General features: G+C 41.4%; 1 protein-coding gene across 11 annotated transcripts in view; it reads left to right on the forward strand.

Annotated features, from left to right (window-relative positions):
- The window catches only part of CADPS (calcium dependent secretion activator), a 485320-nt gene that overhangs the window by 400678 nt on the left and 65266 nt on the right, over positions 1 to 19376 (forward strand). For all 11 annotated transcript variants that reach the window (XM_082638330.1, XM_082638328.1, XM_082638325.1 and 8 more), the window contains 4 exons: positions 2760 to 2915; positions 6908 to 7055; positions 15026 to 15100; positions 15991 to 16074. In XM_082638330.1, the coding sequence (XP_082494456.1) occupies positions 2760 to 2915; positions 6908 to 7055; positions 15026 to 15100; positions 15991 to 16074 (463 nt within the window). The remainder of the gene's footprint in view (positions 1 to 2759; positions 2916 to 6907; positions 7056 to 15025; positions 15101 to 15990; positions 16075 to 19376) is intronic.

Below are 19376 nucleotides of genomic sequence, written 5' to 3' on the forward strand. Positions count from 1 at the left end.
AAGGTACATTCCAAGGTCATAATACAATTTGGAGCATTGAGATCTAGGTAGCAAGAAGATGTCTAAATTTGAGAATTCACTGCAGTTAAATTTGGGGGTAGCCATATCATCTGTGGTCTCAGTGTAGGGCCACTCTCTACACTCATCCATACAAATGCCAGCAATGCATGGGGTTTGTTTTCCTTGGAGGTCAGGTCACCCCTTTAAAGCCAGCAGTTTGGAGGGTGGAGGTTGAGAAGCCATTTCTTCTAGCTTAGGAAATGAATCCTCTCTCCTTCTTTCCTTCTCAAGTAGAAGATCCAGCACCCCGAAATCCTACCTCAGGGAAATTAAATTAGAACCACATGCATGATTTAATACGTGAAAGAAGGTTTAGCAATTCTATACCCTCCTTTGATCCTTTTCTTAGACCACAGCTAATTATAGGCCAGATAAGCTTTTTCTTGAAAGAATAAATTGGCACATTTTCAAAGGGAAGTGTTATTATCAAAGGAATAAAAAATGATCTGAAACTGGCAGTGATGTTTTGAAATCTCAAAATCACATTTGTCAAGATGGCCCTCCACGTTTTTATTTCTGCAGTAACCCAGGTAGAGAACAGAACTTTAAAATGACTGCTCTACTTGACTTCTCCAAAGCTACCTAATATTTTTAAAAACCCGTATTTGCTCACAAGTTCACAATGAAATCATCTGGTCAGTCTGATTTTCTTTTAAAGACAAATAAAAACCTCCAAAATTTGTATCTGGAAAAAAAACTTCTAAAACAACCCCATAAATCATATTCATGCTAAGATGACTATATGAAAAGTTAGATTAGGTAGTATCTGTTAAAAATTAAAAAGTAAATATCCAAAAGCTTCTCTTACCTCCTTCTGTGCATGCCCTGTGACATTGTTTTTTGAAAAGATATGAATCAAGACATTGTAATAAAGCAGATAATGGTCTCCATTTAATTAATTAAGGCATGAGTGGGAACACATTTTGGTAACTGCTCAGCAATCAAAATAATCTTGGTGCTATTGCCTTAACATTAACAGTTTATCTTAAAAATAAAAAGAAAATATTCTTTTCCTCATGTCAAAACTTAATAATAAGCTCTTCAAAGAAAAAGAAAAAAAAACCCTAGAAGAATTTCTTGAAACTCTGAAACCAGATGGGTGTCAAAATGTTGTTGTAATAAATACCAATTATTGCATTCATATGTACTTAATGATTTAAAACATACAACCATGCAGTTCCAAAACGGGGTTTCGACTAGGCAAAGTTGGGGTTTCTTTTCCCAAGCATAGGATGGGATGGGGGGAAGGCTGAACTTTACGGAGAAACAGTGCATTCCCCCACTTTTGAACAGTGCCTACGACCGTATCTGAAAAGAAGGCATAGATTCTCAATCACCCACCAGGAAATGCCTGATTCTATATCTTTTCATATTTTCAGTTTCCTCCTCTGCCACCTTTCATTTTAAGGACGTGTTTCCATGTTACCTGCTCCTTCATGTCAGATACATCTACGTACTGACCTCAGACTGGTCTGTCCTTGAAAGCGTTACCCTGTTGGTCCAGGCCGTGGGCTCCCTCCCGGCATGTTGGGAGTTTTCTCTTACCCCCATCCCCCCGCAGTAGCTGTGTATGCCTTTATGCACTAGCTATATTTCTCTCTCTGAAGCATTAATTCAATGCAGCTGGCATCTGTCACAATAGAAACACCCACTCTCATCTGTTTCTATAGACGATGTCAGAACAAGTGGTAATGCATGGTATGTTGGACGTTTTATAAATTGCCGTGTTAGCATTAGTGGTATGCGAGGAAGGGGGTGGGAGGTGGCCACCCCACAGAGCTGCCGATGGGATTCTTACAAAAGAGAAAGCCAGCCAGGGAAGGGCAAGAGGGTGAGAGGTGGAGCATTTCCTGTACGTGGGCTTTCCGTCGATGCCCCAGGTAAAAGTTTCTTAGACGTCATTGTACAGAAAGGAATCAAGACCAATTTCTCCATCTGTACAGAGGACTGGGTAAGATGGTGCAACGGTACAAGAGCTCAGGTTTTGAGCCCTAAAGCTTTGCAAATATCCCTTGTCCACTCACCTCCCCCCACAACCCACCTTGTCCTGAGGCTGCCTATGCAACGGGCTGGTCTGTGCAAATTGGACTGGCAACCAAACTGAACGAAAATCTTGGATTCAAGGTATCCAGGTGGACTCAGCTTGACGTGAGTCACCCCAATTTCCTTCCAGCTCTTCAAGAGAGAAAGCAGGTCCTCGCTCACCACTTTGTTAGCACTGCCCTTTTACAAATGAAAGTCTTGTGCAGTATCCAAGAGGTCTCCGCTCCAGAGGGCAGCCGGGGAAATGCATGAAACCCTGAATTCTAATAACTGCATGTTTCCATGTAGTTATTATCCGTTGAGACCTACTTCTCCCTCCGGTTCGTGGCCTTCATCTGAATCATCACATGTGTTAATGTGGTTATTAAAAGAAGGCTGATTTTTACCATACCTTGTTCTAGTTATGGGGCAGCACCTTCCTCAGACTTCTCACTGGTCTGGAATAATTGGCCGAACAAAGCCCATGAAGTCACGTATGGTAAAACTCAAAATCTGCCGGTGGAGATCACCCCCACCTCCACCGCCAACATGCGTCGTTTTGTATGTTGAAGCCACTGTTTGCCCTAAGCCTTCTAGCCCCCAACTGTTCTTGTGTCAGCTTTTGCAGAACCCTAGGCCAGTGGGTGACTCTTGTTTCCAAATTTCTATCCTGCCAGTAATGGATCAGGCACTTCCGAAGATCTGTTCTGGAAACTTGATGCCCTTCAGACCTTCATTCGGGACTTGCACTGGCCTGAAGAAGAGTTTGGAAAGCACCTGGAACAACGGCTAAAGCTGATGGCGAGTGACATGATTGAATCTTGTGTCAAAAGGTGAGCATAGGTGTCTGGACAGTTTTCTGCACCCCTTCCCCGCTGGGCACTTAGTCGGGGAGAGGTGAGGGCTCCCACTCTCACAATTGGCCGTAATTTGGAGTGTTTTGGAGAAGGCGATTGTTTGTCAAAGTCAGCTGGAGTGGTGACCACGTCACTGTAGCTTCTATTCACCTTCCCCACATCTGTCCCAGACCCAACAAAAGATGGCACAGAATATGGCTGCCAGTTTTTTCGTTTAGCTCCATGAGGAAAGTGTCCTTCTTGTCTCTGTATCCCCAATACCCATAAGTGTCTGGCACAAAATATTTAGTTAATACATATTTGTTAAATATCTGAGTGTATGCATGGGTGGATAGCTGGCTGGAAGAAAGAGAAGCACCTACAGTTCTAGAGCCAGCGTATTCAGTACAGGTAGCAGGCATCTCTTGACTTTCCAGCAATGTGGGCAGGACCTCCACAACATCATTCACTCTGTATATATGAACTGAGCATGTACCATTTGCCAACCATGAGTTGTCTTGCCTAAAATCTAACTAGATAGCAACAAAGGGGCATGACACATTAAATGTGCATTTTGATTTCCTACACATTGCCTGGGTTGTCACCATGGCATATAGGATTGAGGTGGGAACGCTGCATTTGACCTTTCTAAGTAGACTTTCCTGAGAAAGAAGAAGAAAATGAGGACAGTACACATCCACTCAACAAAAATTGTTTGGGCTTCTCCTGTATGCCAGGCACAGTGCTAAGTTCTTGGCACACCAGGAAGGATGGGAGATCTCATCCCTTCCCTCATGGAGTATCTATTTCTGAATACCAGAGGCAGAAATGAAATCCGTCTGATTTGACATCATTATCATCACCCTGTCTATCCCCAGACACACATCCAAGTTCCCTTTCCAGTAAATAACGGTTCCATTATTTTTCCTCATTCAAAAACACCCGAAATCCCCCAAGCAGCACAGACTACTCTGGATCTCCAGATGTTGTATAGTTTAGTTGATGGATCAGTTGTGTGTGATGGGGGCTGGGTTTGGCTGAGAGTGAACTGAGTTCATTATTTTGTATCTTGGAAGAAGAAAAGAGAAGTAATAGCATCAAAACTGGAAACCAAAAGGGCAAAAGACCTGCACAACCCCAGGTAGGGGAGCATCTTGGCAGGAATTGGTAAAGGAGCCACATCCTGTGGGGAATCTGGGCAGGTGTCCGATGGCACTTCTGGAAGCTTAAAATCCTGGTGATTCAGATTTTGTGTTTTGCTCTTTCCTTTCCAGTTTTAGAAGCAAAGGCAGGCCTATTTCTCAAACCAAAGGTCAAAATCTTTCTTAGGGTTTTGAATTCTACCATTTCCTACATGGTCTGTATCAGTTTTAGGAAAAGTAAGCCTTTCCCTATGGCCAAACCATCCCACCAAAAACTCCTTGCAGGGCAGTTTCCCTGTGGTGAGAAGTTCTCCCTTCATCGTACTAGCGGCTACAACGCAGTAGAAAGAACCCTTACTAGCTTCTGATCTGTGTACGCAATCGTACAGAAAGACGTGTATGCCCTTCTCTGAAAAGCCAGACTTCTGAGCAGGGAGTAAGAAATAAGGAGATGCTGGGAGGAAAAGGGAAGACATAAGGATGTGAAAGGTAGATAGTGACTCAGTTTTCTCCCTTATCACACGCCTTGGTGTGCAGGAGCTTAGCTCCCTGACCAGGGATCGAACCCACCGTGCCCTCGGCAGTGAAAGCTCGGAGTCCTAACCACTGGACCACCAGGGAATTCCCCTTACCACGTGTCTTTATGGATCAGCCACCTCCAAGAGTGTGAGCTATTGAAAGGCAGGGAGTGTATCTTGTTCATTTTGAACTCCTCTCCCTCCCCGGGCCCCCGCCTCATGCCTGGCACAGAGTGGCTGTTAAGTAACCTTTTGTGAACAGAAGTTGGTCAGCTGCACATGTACGCCTGGCACTGGACACATAAACACTCCCATGTCCCTTTCAGCTGAGGCCCCAGACAAAAGCAGATCAGGGCAAACATAGGGGCAAATGTCGTCCCCAAACCTCCAGCTTCAGAAGGTAAAATGTGAAGAAGTCCTTGGATGTTGTAAGACATGGAATCTACATTAGTAGAGCCTGGAACATTTGCTTTCCTCTTTGGGACAGAATAAAAGGGCCTTGTCCTAGAAGGGCAAGGACATTATTGCATGGATGTAAGTATGCAATGCCCAAAAGTCAATCAGGCACTCATTTCCAAGTTTCTCAGCAATTGAAATCATTCATTTGATGGACCTGATGGTGCCGCTGGTCTAGTCTGTGTCAGGTCCTGTGCTCCACACAAAATAAGGCACCCTAAGTGCCCTCAGAGAGTCAGTGGATTAAGTGACCTCTCCATTCTTGGCTTTTCCTTCCCATGGAGCCCTATCAGTCATATTAATTTTGCATTCAGCTTCCTCTTTTCACAGCCGCACACTCCAAGGGCTATGAACAGCTCTCCTGTGAAAACAGAAGACGATTACTTCATTGTAAGGGAGTGATTTAGCATTTCCATTTCTCAAATTGGGCCGGAACTGGCACACAAACCTCGGAAGATCAGCACAGGGACCTGTCCAAGTCAGTCTCCATCAGGCCCCCTTTTCACAAAACCAGAAAGTGATGTATTTTCAACGTAGCTTAAAATGATCATCATGATTAGAAAGCTTCTTCAGTGCACCGAGTCTTTGGGAGCCAAGATCATTTATCTTTAACATGATCATATAATATATAGGAGTGTTTTTAAGAGGTTTTTTTTTTTTAAGTTTTTTTTCTTAAGAACTGGGCTTCCAACCTTAGAAATTATACTTGGCTTCCCTGCCTGCACCCAGGGTGTGTTAGCAAGCTGGCATCCTTTCCTGAGCTAACTAGCTGTGTGGTCCTCCCTATGCACTGTTAGAAAACTGCTACAAATACCTCTTAAAGCAGTGCTTTCCTGGTGGCTGCATGATCTCCAGAACCTGACTGTGAACAATGCTGAAAAGATGCACTGGTTGAAAGGAGCTTTAATAAAACCACTTACTAACCAGGTGCTTTTCTTTAAAGACATGTCATGAGGTGACCCACTTCTCTGAAACCTTTTAAAATCTGACTGGTCCCCTTTACAATGCTGATATCAAGGATTAAATCTTACCCCTGTATTACCAGCTGTCCATGTTGGACTAGGGTTTTCCTGTGTGCAGTTAGCACATTGATGGGATCATAATCTGGCCTGTGTCAAAATTATGTCATCTTACGTTTCCACCGTTGTACGATTCTTGAAATGGTAAGTATATTATGATATTTTTACTTATAAAAATAACATATTCTTATTACAAAATAATACATTGACATTGCAAAAACACAAACAAACATAGTGGAAGCCCCCTGGGACCACTCCTCCTAATTTCACTCTCCTCCCCAGAGGTAGCCATCTTATTTTTTTAGTCTTTAAAGCAATATAATAAGCTTGTTGGATTTTTTTTTTACGTCACTCTCTTTCAAAACCAGAAAGGAAAAAAAAAACAAACAAAACAATAAATGTAATTTAAGATATTTCCCCCCATGAAGTTTTTGAAGATTAGAAGCTGTTTTTGTGGGGAGGGGTTTTGCTGTTTTTTTAATGAAGTGATTCAAGGTAGTCGGTTGCCAATATGAGAGAACTTATATATGCTATAATGCTATAATTGGGTTTTTGTTCATTCATTCATTCTCGTGCAATTAGGGTTCTCCATAGCATGTAAACTATAGACATAAATACGCCAAGCTACAGGTGTTCCATGTACTGCAGAGAAAGGAAGGGTTTACATGGCTGTCTCTGTGAATAGGCCTTCCTTAGCTGGGGAAGTCATTTTAAAAAGAACACATGTGAAGTCATTGTCGATTGAAACTGATTACAGCCTTCAATTTTCTTTTTCACTGACCTCTCGGAAAATGTCTCCTCCACCTGCTGCCATCTGGATACTGAATTGGTCTTTTCCTACTTTGTTTTAATAGAACCAGGATTGCATTTGAAGTTAAGCTGCAAAAAACCAGTCGATCAACAGATTTTCGAGTCCCACAGTCAATATGCACCATGTTTAATGTTATGGTTGATGCCAAAGCTCAATCAACAAAACTTTGCAGCATGGAAATGGGCCAAGAGGTAAAAAAAAAAAAAAAAAAAAAAAAAATTACAGATTCCCCCCACCCCATTGATCATGTAGAAGAAAACTTCACAAATTCCTTCCGTCTACACTAGTCTGCTAGTTTCAGAAATATACTCTAACATTTGTGGATCAAGCCACAGATGAATGTTTGGTATCTATTTGTTAAGTAAATTTCTAAGGCATGTGCTGATGACTATGCCAGTCACTTGGAAGTGATTCTTGGCTGGGGTTGGGGTGACCGTAAAGTTCCCTTAAGTCAGATGAAGTTTGATGACCTTATTTATTAGGCTGGCATCTCCAACAGATCTGTTTGCCAGAATGCAAGTCATTTTCACACTGGAAGTGCATTTTATCACTTTGAACATCTGGACAGCAGGAGAGAGTTCTTCCTAGTATCATGCAACTTCCAGGATGTATAATATTAAATCACCCTGCTACTCAGTCCCCAGCCAGCAGGCTTTGAATTTCCAAGAAATCACAGGCTTTCCATTTTCCTTAGATTGAGTTGATTATGAATCTTCCCTGACCAAAAGTTTAGTCCTTTGCTAAGTTTCCAATTCCAAAGTGGTATTTAAAATGTAAAGGAGAAAGAAACAGCAACTTGGGCTTGATTAAAGACTATCATGATCATTTTTCTCCGATGGCCTTAAGCCAGCTAGATATTCATATACCAATTTAGAATTAATTCAGAAACATTTCTGGCAACTCTCATGTTGTTGCCAATTGGCATAAATTGCTCCTAAATCAGATCTTACGATACCAGCCTTATATGCTCAGAATTTTTACTGAATTATATTTGCTCCTTATTCGTTATTTATTTTCTCTCTCGGCACCTTCCATTTTTAAATGTGGGTTGGTGGTATTCTCTTCCTGGCAAGGTCATCTCTAACCTTCTTTCCCCTCCAAATCAGCTTCCTCAACCATCCCTGTTAGCTGCTGCCCCTGACAGACTTTCTTGTTGGGTACCTTGCCCCAGGGGCTATGTTCTAAGTCCTGGGGTCAAATGCAAGGTGCCAGTGGTTCTCTTTCCTGGCTCCATTTGCTGCCTGAGAATGATCTAGAGCAGTAGTTCTCAAAGTTCAGGGTCTATCAGACTTATCCAGAGAGCTTCTTAAAACCCAGATTGTTGGGTCTCACCCCACGAGTTTCTGATAGGTCTGGGGTGTGGTCCAAGAATTTGCATTTCTGACAAATTCCCCAGTGATGCTGATGCTCCTGGCTGGTCTGGAGACCACCTTTTGAGAACCACTGTCCTGGAGCCTCAGTATCCAAAAAGAGTTAAGGAGAAGAGCTGAGGTACAAAGGACAGCCTCCTGAGGAAGGCTTGGGTTGGGTGTCCAGACCCTGGGTCTCTTGCCCTGGCTGTGCTGCAGACTGGACCTGACCAAGTCACTCGGCCTCTTCAAACCTCAGTTTCCTCATCTGTAAAATGATAGCACTATTCTAGTTTCATTCAGGCTGTTTTTAGCCATGACTCAATTCTTCAAACCTTACCAAGAAGGCCAGCATATGAAATGAATAAAATTAGAGCTGTTCTGAAACAGGGGGCAGGAATTCAAGGAAGAGGGGGCCCAGAGCCCAAGCTACCATATTCCTCTTCACACTGCCCCCCAGACACCCCCACACACACACTTCTCTGGGGGACTCGGAACAATCTCGTAGGCGTCACAGAGCCTACTGTAAAAACCCTGTTTTTAGTGATCACTAAAGTTCATTAAAATCCCTTTGAATTCAAACTTTTCAGGGTCCCATCCCTTTTAAATTGTTTTCCCTTTGAGCTTCCTTTTTAAAAACTGAGATATAATTCACATACCATAAAATTCACCCTTTTAAAAAGTATGATTCAGTCATTTTTAGTATATTCACAAAGTTGTGCAACCATCACCACAGTCGGTTGTAGGACATTTTCATCACCCTGAAAAGAAACTCAGACCCATTAATAATAATTCCCCAACCCTCCCTCCCTCCCTCCCTAGCCCTAGGTAACCACCACTCTTCTAGCTGTCTCTAAGGATTTGCCTATGCTAAGCATTTCATATCAATGGAATCTCATGTGTAGCCTTTGGTGTCTGCTTTCCTTCACATGGCATAATGTTTTCAAGATTCATCCATGTTGTTGCATGTATTAGTACTTCCTTTTTATAGCTAACTAGTATTCTATTACATGGATATACTACATTTTGTTTATCACTTCATCAGTTGATGGACATCTGAGTTTCTTCTACTTTTTAGCTACTACAAGTAAAGCTGCCTTGAACATTCCTGTACAGGTGTTCATGTGGACCTAAGAGTGCAATTGGATATATACCTAAGAGTGAAATTATTGGGTCATATGGTAACTCTATGTTCAACTTTTGAGGAACAGCCAAACTTTTTTGCAAAGTGGCTGCACCATTCTACATTCCCATCAGCAATGTGTGAGAAATCCTATTTCTCCATAACTTAGCCAAAGCTTCTTATTATCTCTCTTTTTTGGTATCACCATCCTAGTGTGTGTAAAATGGTATCTCATTATAGTTTTGATTTGCAGTGATATTGGCCATCTTTTCATGGGTTTATTGACCGCTTGTATATCTTTGAACAAATGTCTATTCATTCAAATCTTTTGCTCATTTTTTCAAATTGGATTGTCCTTTGTTGTTTAGTTATAAGGGTTCTTTATATATTTTGGATACTAGACCATTATCATATATATGACTTGTACCTATCTTCTTGCCTTCTGTGGGTTGGTTTTTGTTTTTCACCTTCTTGGTAGTATTCTTTAAAGCATAAAAGTTTTTTTAAGTTTTATGGAGTCCAGTTTATCTGTTTCTCCTCCCAGCTGCTTGAGATGTCCATTTTCACTGAGTTTCACAGGGATGACACCATTCAGGGTAAGGAAGCGTTGTTACACAGGGATTGGCCTCCCTTCCCCCTTGGCGACTTTTACAGTCCCTCTTCAGATTGACTCAATGGTGGCCGCAATTATAGAACTCCTACATACCTGGACAGATGGCTAAACAGTCTCTTCAAACAAGCTTAGTCACTCTGATCTTTTCTTTTTGAACTGGAGTTTGGGGAGAGTAATAGGAGTTGGGTGGAGGAGTGGAGGGGGGGGTTGTCAGAAACCCTACTGAAAATCTGACGAAGTGTATGAGGCCATTTCCCAGAAAAAAAAAAAAAAAAATATATATATATATACTTTCATACAGTTTCACTACACAATTTCAGGGCCTTGTCAGGCCAAACTATAGACGCTGGTTGGAGATATATACTAAGAAATAACAAGTTGATTTTGTCACAGTGGACCCTGTCTCTCATCTTTACCACTGATCACTTCTGTGCTAGAGTAGCATGCCCTTGGCTTAACCTTGAAGTCTTGGTTTTCTAGACTAACTTGTCCAGTGGCCTAATAACTACATCACGTGGACTCTACCTCTTAGCTACCAAACTAGGTGACCTCGAGCAAGTCACTTACTCTCATAACCTTGCTGTCGTTTGTCACATGAGATGTAATAGCATGTAACACACAACCTTTGAGAGGTTGTCAAACATCTTGTCAAAATTGGGGATGAAGCTTCCTAATTTCTGGATGTAATATTAGAAAGTTGTCTTGGATATTCCCAAATAGTAACATTTTTGAGGCTAAACTACTTTCTGGACATTGTTCTATTTGATATAATAGAAAAGAATTCATGTATTTACCCCTAAATGATTCAAGGTGTTTTGTTGGTTTTTTTTTTAATGAAAACAGTAACTGAGACTCATAAATGTTTCCCAGTTTCCCAGAACTAGTGCACAGACGTCCAGGCTAAATGATCTTTGTTAAGGGCCCACCCAATACTGTATTCTAGTCTATGATACTTATCTGAAGCCTGTCAGTTTCCCAAGACATGCTAGAGAGACCTGCTATGCCATTTCTCCTTAATGTAACTGAATCAGAGACATCTAAGTGACCAGCTTGTGAGAAATGAGGCCTTTTCTGACCTTAGAATGCCAAGTGACCACACAGTGAGAATGAAGCCAGACATCATTGTCTGTAAATATATACTTCCTTGAAGGACCTTGCTCTGTGGCTGTGACCTTGACTAGAACTTTATAGGGAAGTCTCATGCAAATGGTCTCTCAATTTTTCTCACTTTGTAGAATGGGGATATTCATCTCCAAAGTAAAACTGAATTGTTAAAGTGAGATTGGCCAAGGATGGCTGGAAACATCATGATATTGGGAGGAGAGAAGTCCAGTGTTTTTACATAGTTTTCATTTTGTGAATATTGGATAGTAAACTCATATTACAGATCTAGTTACTAATACCTGCTTCCACCTGGATTCCAACTCCCTTAAGGTATTTTGGACTAGATACCAACTAGGTGATACAATATTCTCCAATTTTAAGATCACTTCCTGAATTTCATCACTGGGATAAAGTCTCATTTAAAGGCAGCTGTTGAAACATTTGTTAACCATACTTTTTCATCTTAAATATTTATTTTTTCATTAAAATTTGTGAAGCACCAATACAGAGGAAATTGTGTATTAAATAGTTTCTCACTTGGTCTAGTGTGTTTTCATCTCATTTCCAAGGTCAGATGGTCTTAACAGAAAGACAACATACACACAATCTGTTCCATGACAAGGCAAAATGTGCAGCACAGGAAGTCAAGTGGAATAATTTTCACGAAGTGATTGTGAATTTGCTGCAACTTAGCTAATCAGAAGCAAAAGTAAACTCTCCAACCTTTCCACACCCTTGAAGATTAGTAGTTCCCTTGCCATCATCATCGTCATGATCTAGTGCCCCAGAATATAACTTAGGACTATTGTTGTTAGGGTCAAGTCAATCTAAGAAGGCCAACAGAGAGGACTGGAAAATGCAAAAACAGGAAGGGTCCCTTTTTGTACCCATATTAGGATGCAGATAGAATTGGATAGTTCATCTGACTGCAAGAAATTTTGTGACAAGATAGTTTAGTTAGGGGGATGGTAATTAAAAGATGCCCCAGTAGTATTTGTATCCCTTCATGGAGCTTCACATCTGCATGGAGCAATGTATCTCCCAAGAAAGAGCAGAGTGAAGGCAGAGTACTTACTGTTTCTCCAGAAAAGCAAGTCAATCAAATAAGTCTCAGGAGAATCTGGTAAAAGGAATTCATGTATTTTGTAATTACTTGAATAGGAATGGGGACTGCTTTGATATGTACCCCTTTGCCACCTGATCAGCAGGGTAGATATTCCCCTGCCCTACTATATATCCCAAAGTAGGTTTTATTTAATTCAAATTATAGTTTGCATACAATAAATTGTATATATTTTACATGAGTTTAGAGAAATGTATACACACATGTAACCACCATGCTAATCAATTAGTAATTGTAGGAGTAATTCTGCCAGGTAGCACTTTTGAGTCTCTAAACCGTGTTTCCATGCGTGATTTCATGACTTTGTTCGGTGAATATGATTTCTATATTCACAACAGGGATAATTCTAGCCCCATTGAGGAGATAAGGAAATAGACCAATAGAAATGAACATGCTCAACTTTCCTCTAGAAGTAAGAGACAGAATAATCATAGCAAACACTTTTTTTTCATAAGTAGAAATTAAGAAAAGTAGAGAGGAGTGGAGATCATAATATTCACCTGGAGAGAAAGGGGGAGACAGTGGGACTACCTGGAGAGTAGTGGAGACCATATTTGGCATGGGAATATTGAAGATAGGAAGAGGTTCCCATAAACCACCATGTCTCCCTATACTTTAGTTTGGATTGCTTAGAGAATGAAAAGGTTTGGGGTTCCCCCACTTCTGAAGAGAAAGCCTGTTTGTCTTTGGAGAAAGAATGACATTGTTAACTCTTCAGACCAAGAGCCTCAGTCTTTCTTGGTGCAGAATGATTGCTCTTGGCTTTGTTTGCCATTTCAGCCAAGTGTTTCGAAAGATTGTTTCTTTTCTCAATGATGTTCTTTGCTTGGTTAGAAGCTCCTCATTTCATATTTCATATTATTTTGCCTGCAACTAGCTTTTCGGAGTTAGTTAAACCTTGTAGTTAATTTAATGTAGGTGGATCATTTCTAGCAATTCTGAAGAAAATCTAGTGGAGTGAGGCAGTCTCATGAGGAGGGAAAGTAAGCGTGTGATTCTGGATCTTATCTCAAGACCTAAAAATGAATTTGGAGCCCCATCAATACTCCTGAAATTCTTTTGCTCTGACATCTTTCTTTGTGTTTCTAGCACAGAATTCTGCAGATAGTTTTTGCATTTACCTTGAGGTTTATTGCTCTCACTGGTAAATCCTTTCACAAAGCTAGCAGTAGAACCAACATGGGTCCTGATTTATCAGGACTACACAACATGGGCCATTCACTTGATTATTTTCCTCTAATCAACCAAAAGGAAAAACTAAAATGAGATGACTCCTCTCTCCCTACCCTTATCTTCTCCATTATGACCTTGAACAAATAATAATATTTGAATTGCAATTACAGTTGACAAAATGTTTTCACATGTAGACCCTCAATTTCATCTTCAAAATAGATTTATGAGTCTGAGAGCAGGACTGGCAGGAAAGGACCTAGCCCTGGTTTTTTAAATAATAATAATAGCAATAGTATAATGATAATAATAATAATTGAACAGACCTGCTAAATATCTTCATACAGAATTTGCCTCATTCCCTTTCCAAAATCAGTAATTTGTACTGGCTTCCCCCCTTCTCACTGGTCCGGGCTAGTAGTAGTATTACTTGTTTTTTGTTTTTTGTTTTTACAGATGAGGAAACTGAGCTATATTTTCTTAGACATCATGACTTCCCAACTTTGCACTGGGACTTTACCTAGGTCTTCCAATTATAATCAAAATTCACCCGTGACTTTAAGTGAATTAACCTAATTCACATCCCTTTGGTCACTTTCAATAATTCTGACTGCCAGTTACCAGAATATCAAACCACATTACTATGGCTTATTATTTCTGTATGTTTTCATAACTTTTTGGATGGTTTGTTTAATTTTTATTTTTCTCATGTGTCCTTTTGTCCTAATTTTTATTTGCACTGTTCCTTTTTCTTTTCTATTCCTAATTAATCATCCTTCTGAAAGTTTGCTAAAGAGTGGGTAAGTGCATTTTCCTTTCCAAATATCAATGTTTGCCTTGTTATTTTTTATCAAGGAAATATGGAATAATTCAAATGGATACTAAAATGATCTAATAAATATCAAGGAGCTGGCATACAGCATCTCTTGTTGAAATCGCTTTTCCTTTTTTCCTGGCATTTATAGCAGATTTTTGTTGGTGTGGGGTTGGCTTTTGCATTACTATTTAAGTTTAAGTGACAGCGGCAGTTCGAGAAATTGAAAAACTTAGCAGCCGTCTCAGGAGAGGCTCTAAACCTGGGTCTGCTTCTCCACAAATGAAGAAACTAAGTAGCTGCCACGAGGGTTCATAAAGAGACTCTTTGCCCTCACACTGAGTCAACACTTGGAGGTAGAACCCGGGAGCTCTGAGGCAGTAACCCAAAGGACCTGATGGTTTGAGAACAGTTTTTGCAAAATCAGTCAGTGTCTTGGTCAAATTCCCTTTGGAATTTGCAGCTCCCTAAGTCACATCACCCAGCAGTTTCCCAAAGATAATTTTCAGCCTCTCTATTAAATCATTGTGGTATCTTGCTTTGCAAGACCCAGATCAGCACACTGCCAGACCAGCCCTTAAGCCATCCATGCATGCTATTTGTAAATGTGTGTGTTTCTACACGTATCAAAGCCAGCAAAAGCTTTGGGTGAGGAACAATGCGCCTGTTAATTGTTTTAAGAGCTTCTGATCTTTCTCCATCAAAGACCTGGAATCAGAATCTTACAGCTGCTTCTGGGACTGTGGAAATAAACTGGGTCCCATGGCCAGGTTTTACTAATAAATTGCGTTGTCTAAAAATTACCGACAGATGCAATGCCATCACCTCCCAAACATGCTAATATTTGTCTTTCTGTGTTCTTTAGCATCAATACCATTCAAAAATAGATGAACTGATTGAAGAAACTGTTAAAGAAATGATAACACTCTTGGTTGCAAAGGTAACCTTCAGCTTCAGGTGAAATGTTTCATTGTGAACATTGCTCTGTTATGTCTGCATTTCCATTAAAATATGACACGTTAAAAAGTTGCGCTGGGCACTTGCATTTCTCAGGAAATAAGATCGTACGTCACCCAGCCGCGGCTCCGAATGATTTTTCTGATGATTGCGAGCGTGTGAAAATGAATTGATGAAGTGGCATATGTTACCTTAATAAGAATTTGTCCCTAAATGTTGCACTAGGTTATGCAGGAAATATTTGTTTTGTTTTTCAGCCCCGACAAAGTTAGATTTTTAAGAACAGAAAGTTAAACGGTAATAAGGAATTCTGCCATCATGAAAACCCCCTTTCCGCTAGTTTCACATGCAGTGAGAGTCATAATAAAACATAAAAGTCAGATAAAGCTATTTCAGTCACCCTCATGAATTATAGAATTTTAACTAAGTAATGCTGAATGGGAAGACATTTATATTTGCCAGTGCTAAACTTCTGTTTCCCCCAAATTACTGATAAAATACAAATAAAAATAGATTGGATTAAATGTAGTGCTAATATGTAACGTAAAAACTGCTTTGCACAGTTTTGGATTTTGAAAAGTGCATTTAATATTATCGCATGCTATACGCAACTCAATAATATTTTGTCACTTTGCACTTCTGTAACACTCTATATTTGCAATCACATAATAATGAAGAGAAAGCCGAATAAGTCAGATATTTCTATGTAAAGGCAGTCTATTCCTTTCCCCAAAGACGGGAACCAAATAATAGAACTTAAAAAATGATCGAGGGCTCATTGCTGGTCTCTAAGCGGTTGGGAAATGTGGCTCTTTCTTGTGAACAATCATCGTTTGAAGTAATCATTCTTTTTCCTTTTTGCTCTTTTACTAGTTTGTCACAATCCTGGAAGGAGTGCTGGCAAAATTATCCAGATATGACGAGGGGACTTTGTTTTCGTCTTTTTTGTCATTTACCGTAAGTAAAGAGCTGCTTTCTTTCCTGGTTTTTGTTCTAGTTGGGGTTTGGGTTTGGGTGTGGAGAGGGGAGCTGTTGTGTCCTTTTGGTTTGGGTTTGTGAATATCTGTTAATTGCAGTCAACTACCGATGTATAATAAGAACACAGGGAAATAAGCAGAACATTTCATGACAACAGGTAATCCAAAATCATTCCTATTTAATTTGTGAATATATAATGTGTATGTGTGTATAAGCACGTACGTAGACACACACACATACGTCTCTATATGTATGTATCCAAAGAAAGGGTTGCCGGCTACGCCCACCTTAGCTATCTCAGGGAGACCACTTAATGTTTCCTGGCTACCGTTTCTTGCAAATGAGGAAAATTAATTTTAGAGGTTACCAGTGGAGACCTACAAGTCAGATGGAGCTTGTAAATAGGTTTTATTTGGTCCTCACTGCGTCAGGTACACTTTTCTTTACTGAATTAGTTGCCCACATTTAAGCCTCAGGAGGATTCAGAGGTGTCTGTATCCCAGGGTTTCCTCATGAAGTGAACGGTCGGCAGCCCTGGGTCTGCACGTGTGCATTGCGGCAGTCTACTGGAGCTCAGTCGGGTAGTCCCCACAGACCAGGCATGTGTTTGCCAGTTTCCTGTAACCCCCCTCCTGGCTGTTCTGCTCATTCCCCTACCTGCCTGGGCTTGGGGACCCTGGAGCTCACAACCTCTGGAGCAGATGGTCCAATCTGTACACGTTCTGGAGAGCTCTAATTCTGTGCCAGAACTGGGCATGTGCATGGAAGTGAGTTAGGTCGTGGGCAGAAGCCAGCCTAGTTCTCTGTAAGTAAGTGATCAGTGGAGATGGTCGCTATAAATGGGCTGCCTCAGGGGCCCAGTTCTCCCATCCTTCTGTGCTAGGCAGGCCTTGCAGCTGTGTGCTTTCTTGCCCTTTCTGATAGCAGGGTTCTTGCTGGCTCTAACACCAGCTGTTTTCCTCTAACAATGCCGTAATTTAGGACCCACTATCTATGGGTCTTTAAAGCAGCCTTACTATCTATGGGTCCTTAAAACATCTCTTCTAGGAGATGAAGAATCTCCTAGAGAGACAATGAATGCCAAGGCAAAGCCCAGCACGGGCCAGGGAGTAGCACGTGATCATCTTTGGAATCTAGCAGAACCGGGTTCAAATCCCATTACCTATCTTAACCAGCTGTGTGATCTAGAGAGGAGTCTCATCCTCTCTGAGCCTGAGTTTGGTTTTGATTTTGGTTTGTAGGAGGCATGCCATTGTGTCCTTTTGTTTTTGGTTTATGTATATGTGTGTTAATTGTGGTCAACTACCAATGTTGTATAGGAGTGGGGAGTAGATAATATCTTCCTTGATGAGCTGTTGTGAGGATAATAATGAGAGTGGAAGAGCTTAGCATGGTCCTCAATAAATGGCAGCTGTTATTAATAAAAGATAACTAAGATGATTATTATACAATGCAAACATACATGCCATGTGGACATATATACACTACCAAACATAAAATAGATAGCTAGTGGGAAGCAGCCGCATAGCACAGGGAGATCAACTCGGTGCTTTGTGACCACCTAGAGGGGTGGGATAGGGAGGGTGGGAGGGAGGGAGACGCAAGAGGGAAGAGGTATGGGGACATATGTATAAGTATAACTGATTCACTTTATTATAAAGCAGAAACTAACACACCATTGTAAAGCAATTTACTCCAATAAAGATGTAAAAAAAAATTAAAAAAACAAAAAAAAAACCCCAAAAAACATACATGCCATGCACATAAATTCTTCCCAAATATACCCCTACTTTGGTCTTTCCCTGACCCACACGTTAGATTTCCTGAGAATTAAGGGAAATGTAGACAGAAAACATTCAAAACAATTTTTAGATTGTATGTATATGCACTTTATCTACATGCCCACCTTGTTTTGATATACAGTTCTGACCTTCCCAAATATAAGGATTGAACTCAATCCTGGAAGTGTGATGGCCTTGGCCTCTGGAGTTTATTGGCAAAGGTGGGGTGGGAAGAGGATGGTGACAATAGGAATTCTATTTGATTCACTCAGTAGAACCACCCGTAATGTGTCAGAGCTGAAAGGAAACGTATCCAACCCACTTCTTTGACAAACAAAAAAAAACAAGGGACAGAGAGGGGGAGTAATCTGTCTAAGGTCACACAGCAATGGGAAGAATGGGGACAGGAACCCAGGTCTTCTGCCAGCTTCTCCCCACCACTGAACAGCTTCCTGGAGAGAGTGGGATTCAGCTGGCAATTGCCTGTCACTAGAAGGCAGATGGGCAAATGAGTCGGGAAGACTCATAAAGAAGGATTCAGGGCACATGAGTGGGGAATATTACAAAATCTTTCATTCCTCAGTGAAGTCATAGAAATGGTAAAAAGAGGCAGAATTAAATGCAGCTTTTCTGGAAAACATTCCCCTGACACCCACAAAAGATACCACTTTCTTTGAGTCTTCATTTTGAGCAACTGTTTTTACTGCACTGGATTTGAACCAGTGCAAACCAGAAAAGCCCCTCTGCTCTTTCTTGAGCAGAATTCCATCCGCCCAGGGCCCACCCTAACTCCCGACCTTCCAAGGGAACTAGTGAAAGGTGGGAGCGGGGGGCGGGGGGCGGCGATATCAAGGACATGGGGCCAGGGAGATTCTCACAGGAGGATTAGAAACAAAGAAGACCTAGCGTAGCCCTGCAGGAGTTTTCAAGCCGAAATTCTCATCCTCTCATCTCCCTTTCGGAGACATTTTACAGCCGCACAGCCTGCCTCGTGAAGTCCGCATAACCACGGAACACTTCGGGGCTGTTGCTGGGTCTGTGACTTCCCTTCCTTAGTGACACTTCTCCCACGTACTTGGCTACCCCAAGGCCAAAAGCACCCACTTATCATTTGCAGCCTGTGTTCTCATCCCTGCTGGTGTTTCAGTGTTGGAGAAGGCGAGCTCTGCTGAGAGATGGCAGGAACTTCTCCACACGTGGATCCGGAGCTCCTGCCCAAATTCCAAAGGGCCTTTGAAGACTTCCTGCAGCCCAGTGGTATTAATTACCCCGGAGAGGGGTGGAGGTATAAGGGGAGAGCAGAAGCAGCAGGGATTGCGGAAAGAGCCTTGAAATCAAGGACCAGAGAACCAGCTGTGGGTCCTGGGACCCCGGACAAAGGCATAGAGATGGTGCCGACACCCTGGCAGGATCTCCTTCACTCCGCTCCCACTTCTGATTCAATTCTTCGAGTATTACTGTGCACTTACCATGTCCCCACCTCAGCGGGGCTGCCAAGCC

Source organism: Mesoplodon mirus (assembly GCF_964341445.2).
Source record: "Mesoplodon mirus genome assembly, chromosome: 12".
Lineage (NCBI taxonomy): Eukaryota > Metazoa > Chordata > Mammalia > Artiodactyla > Ziphiidae > Mesoplodon > Mesoplodon mirus.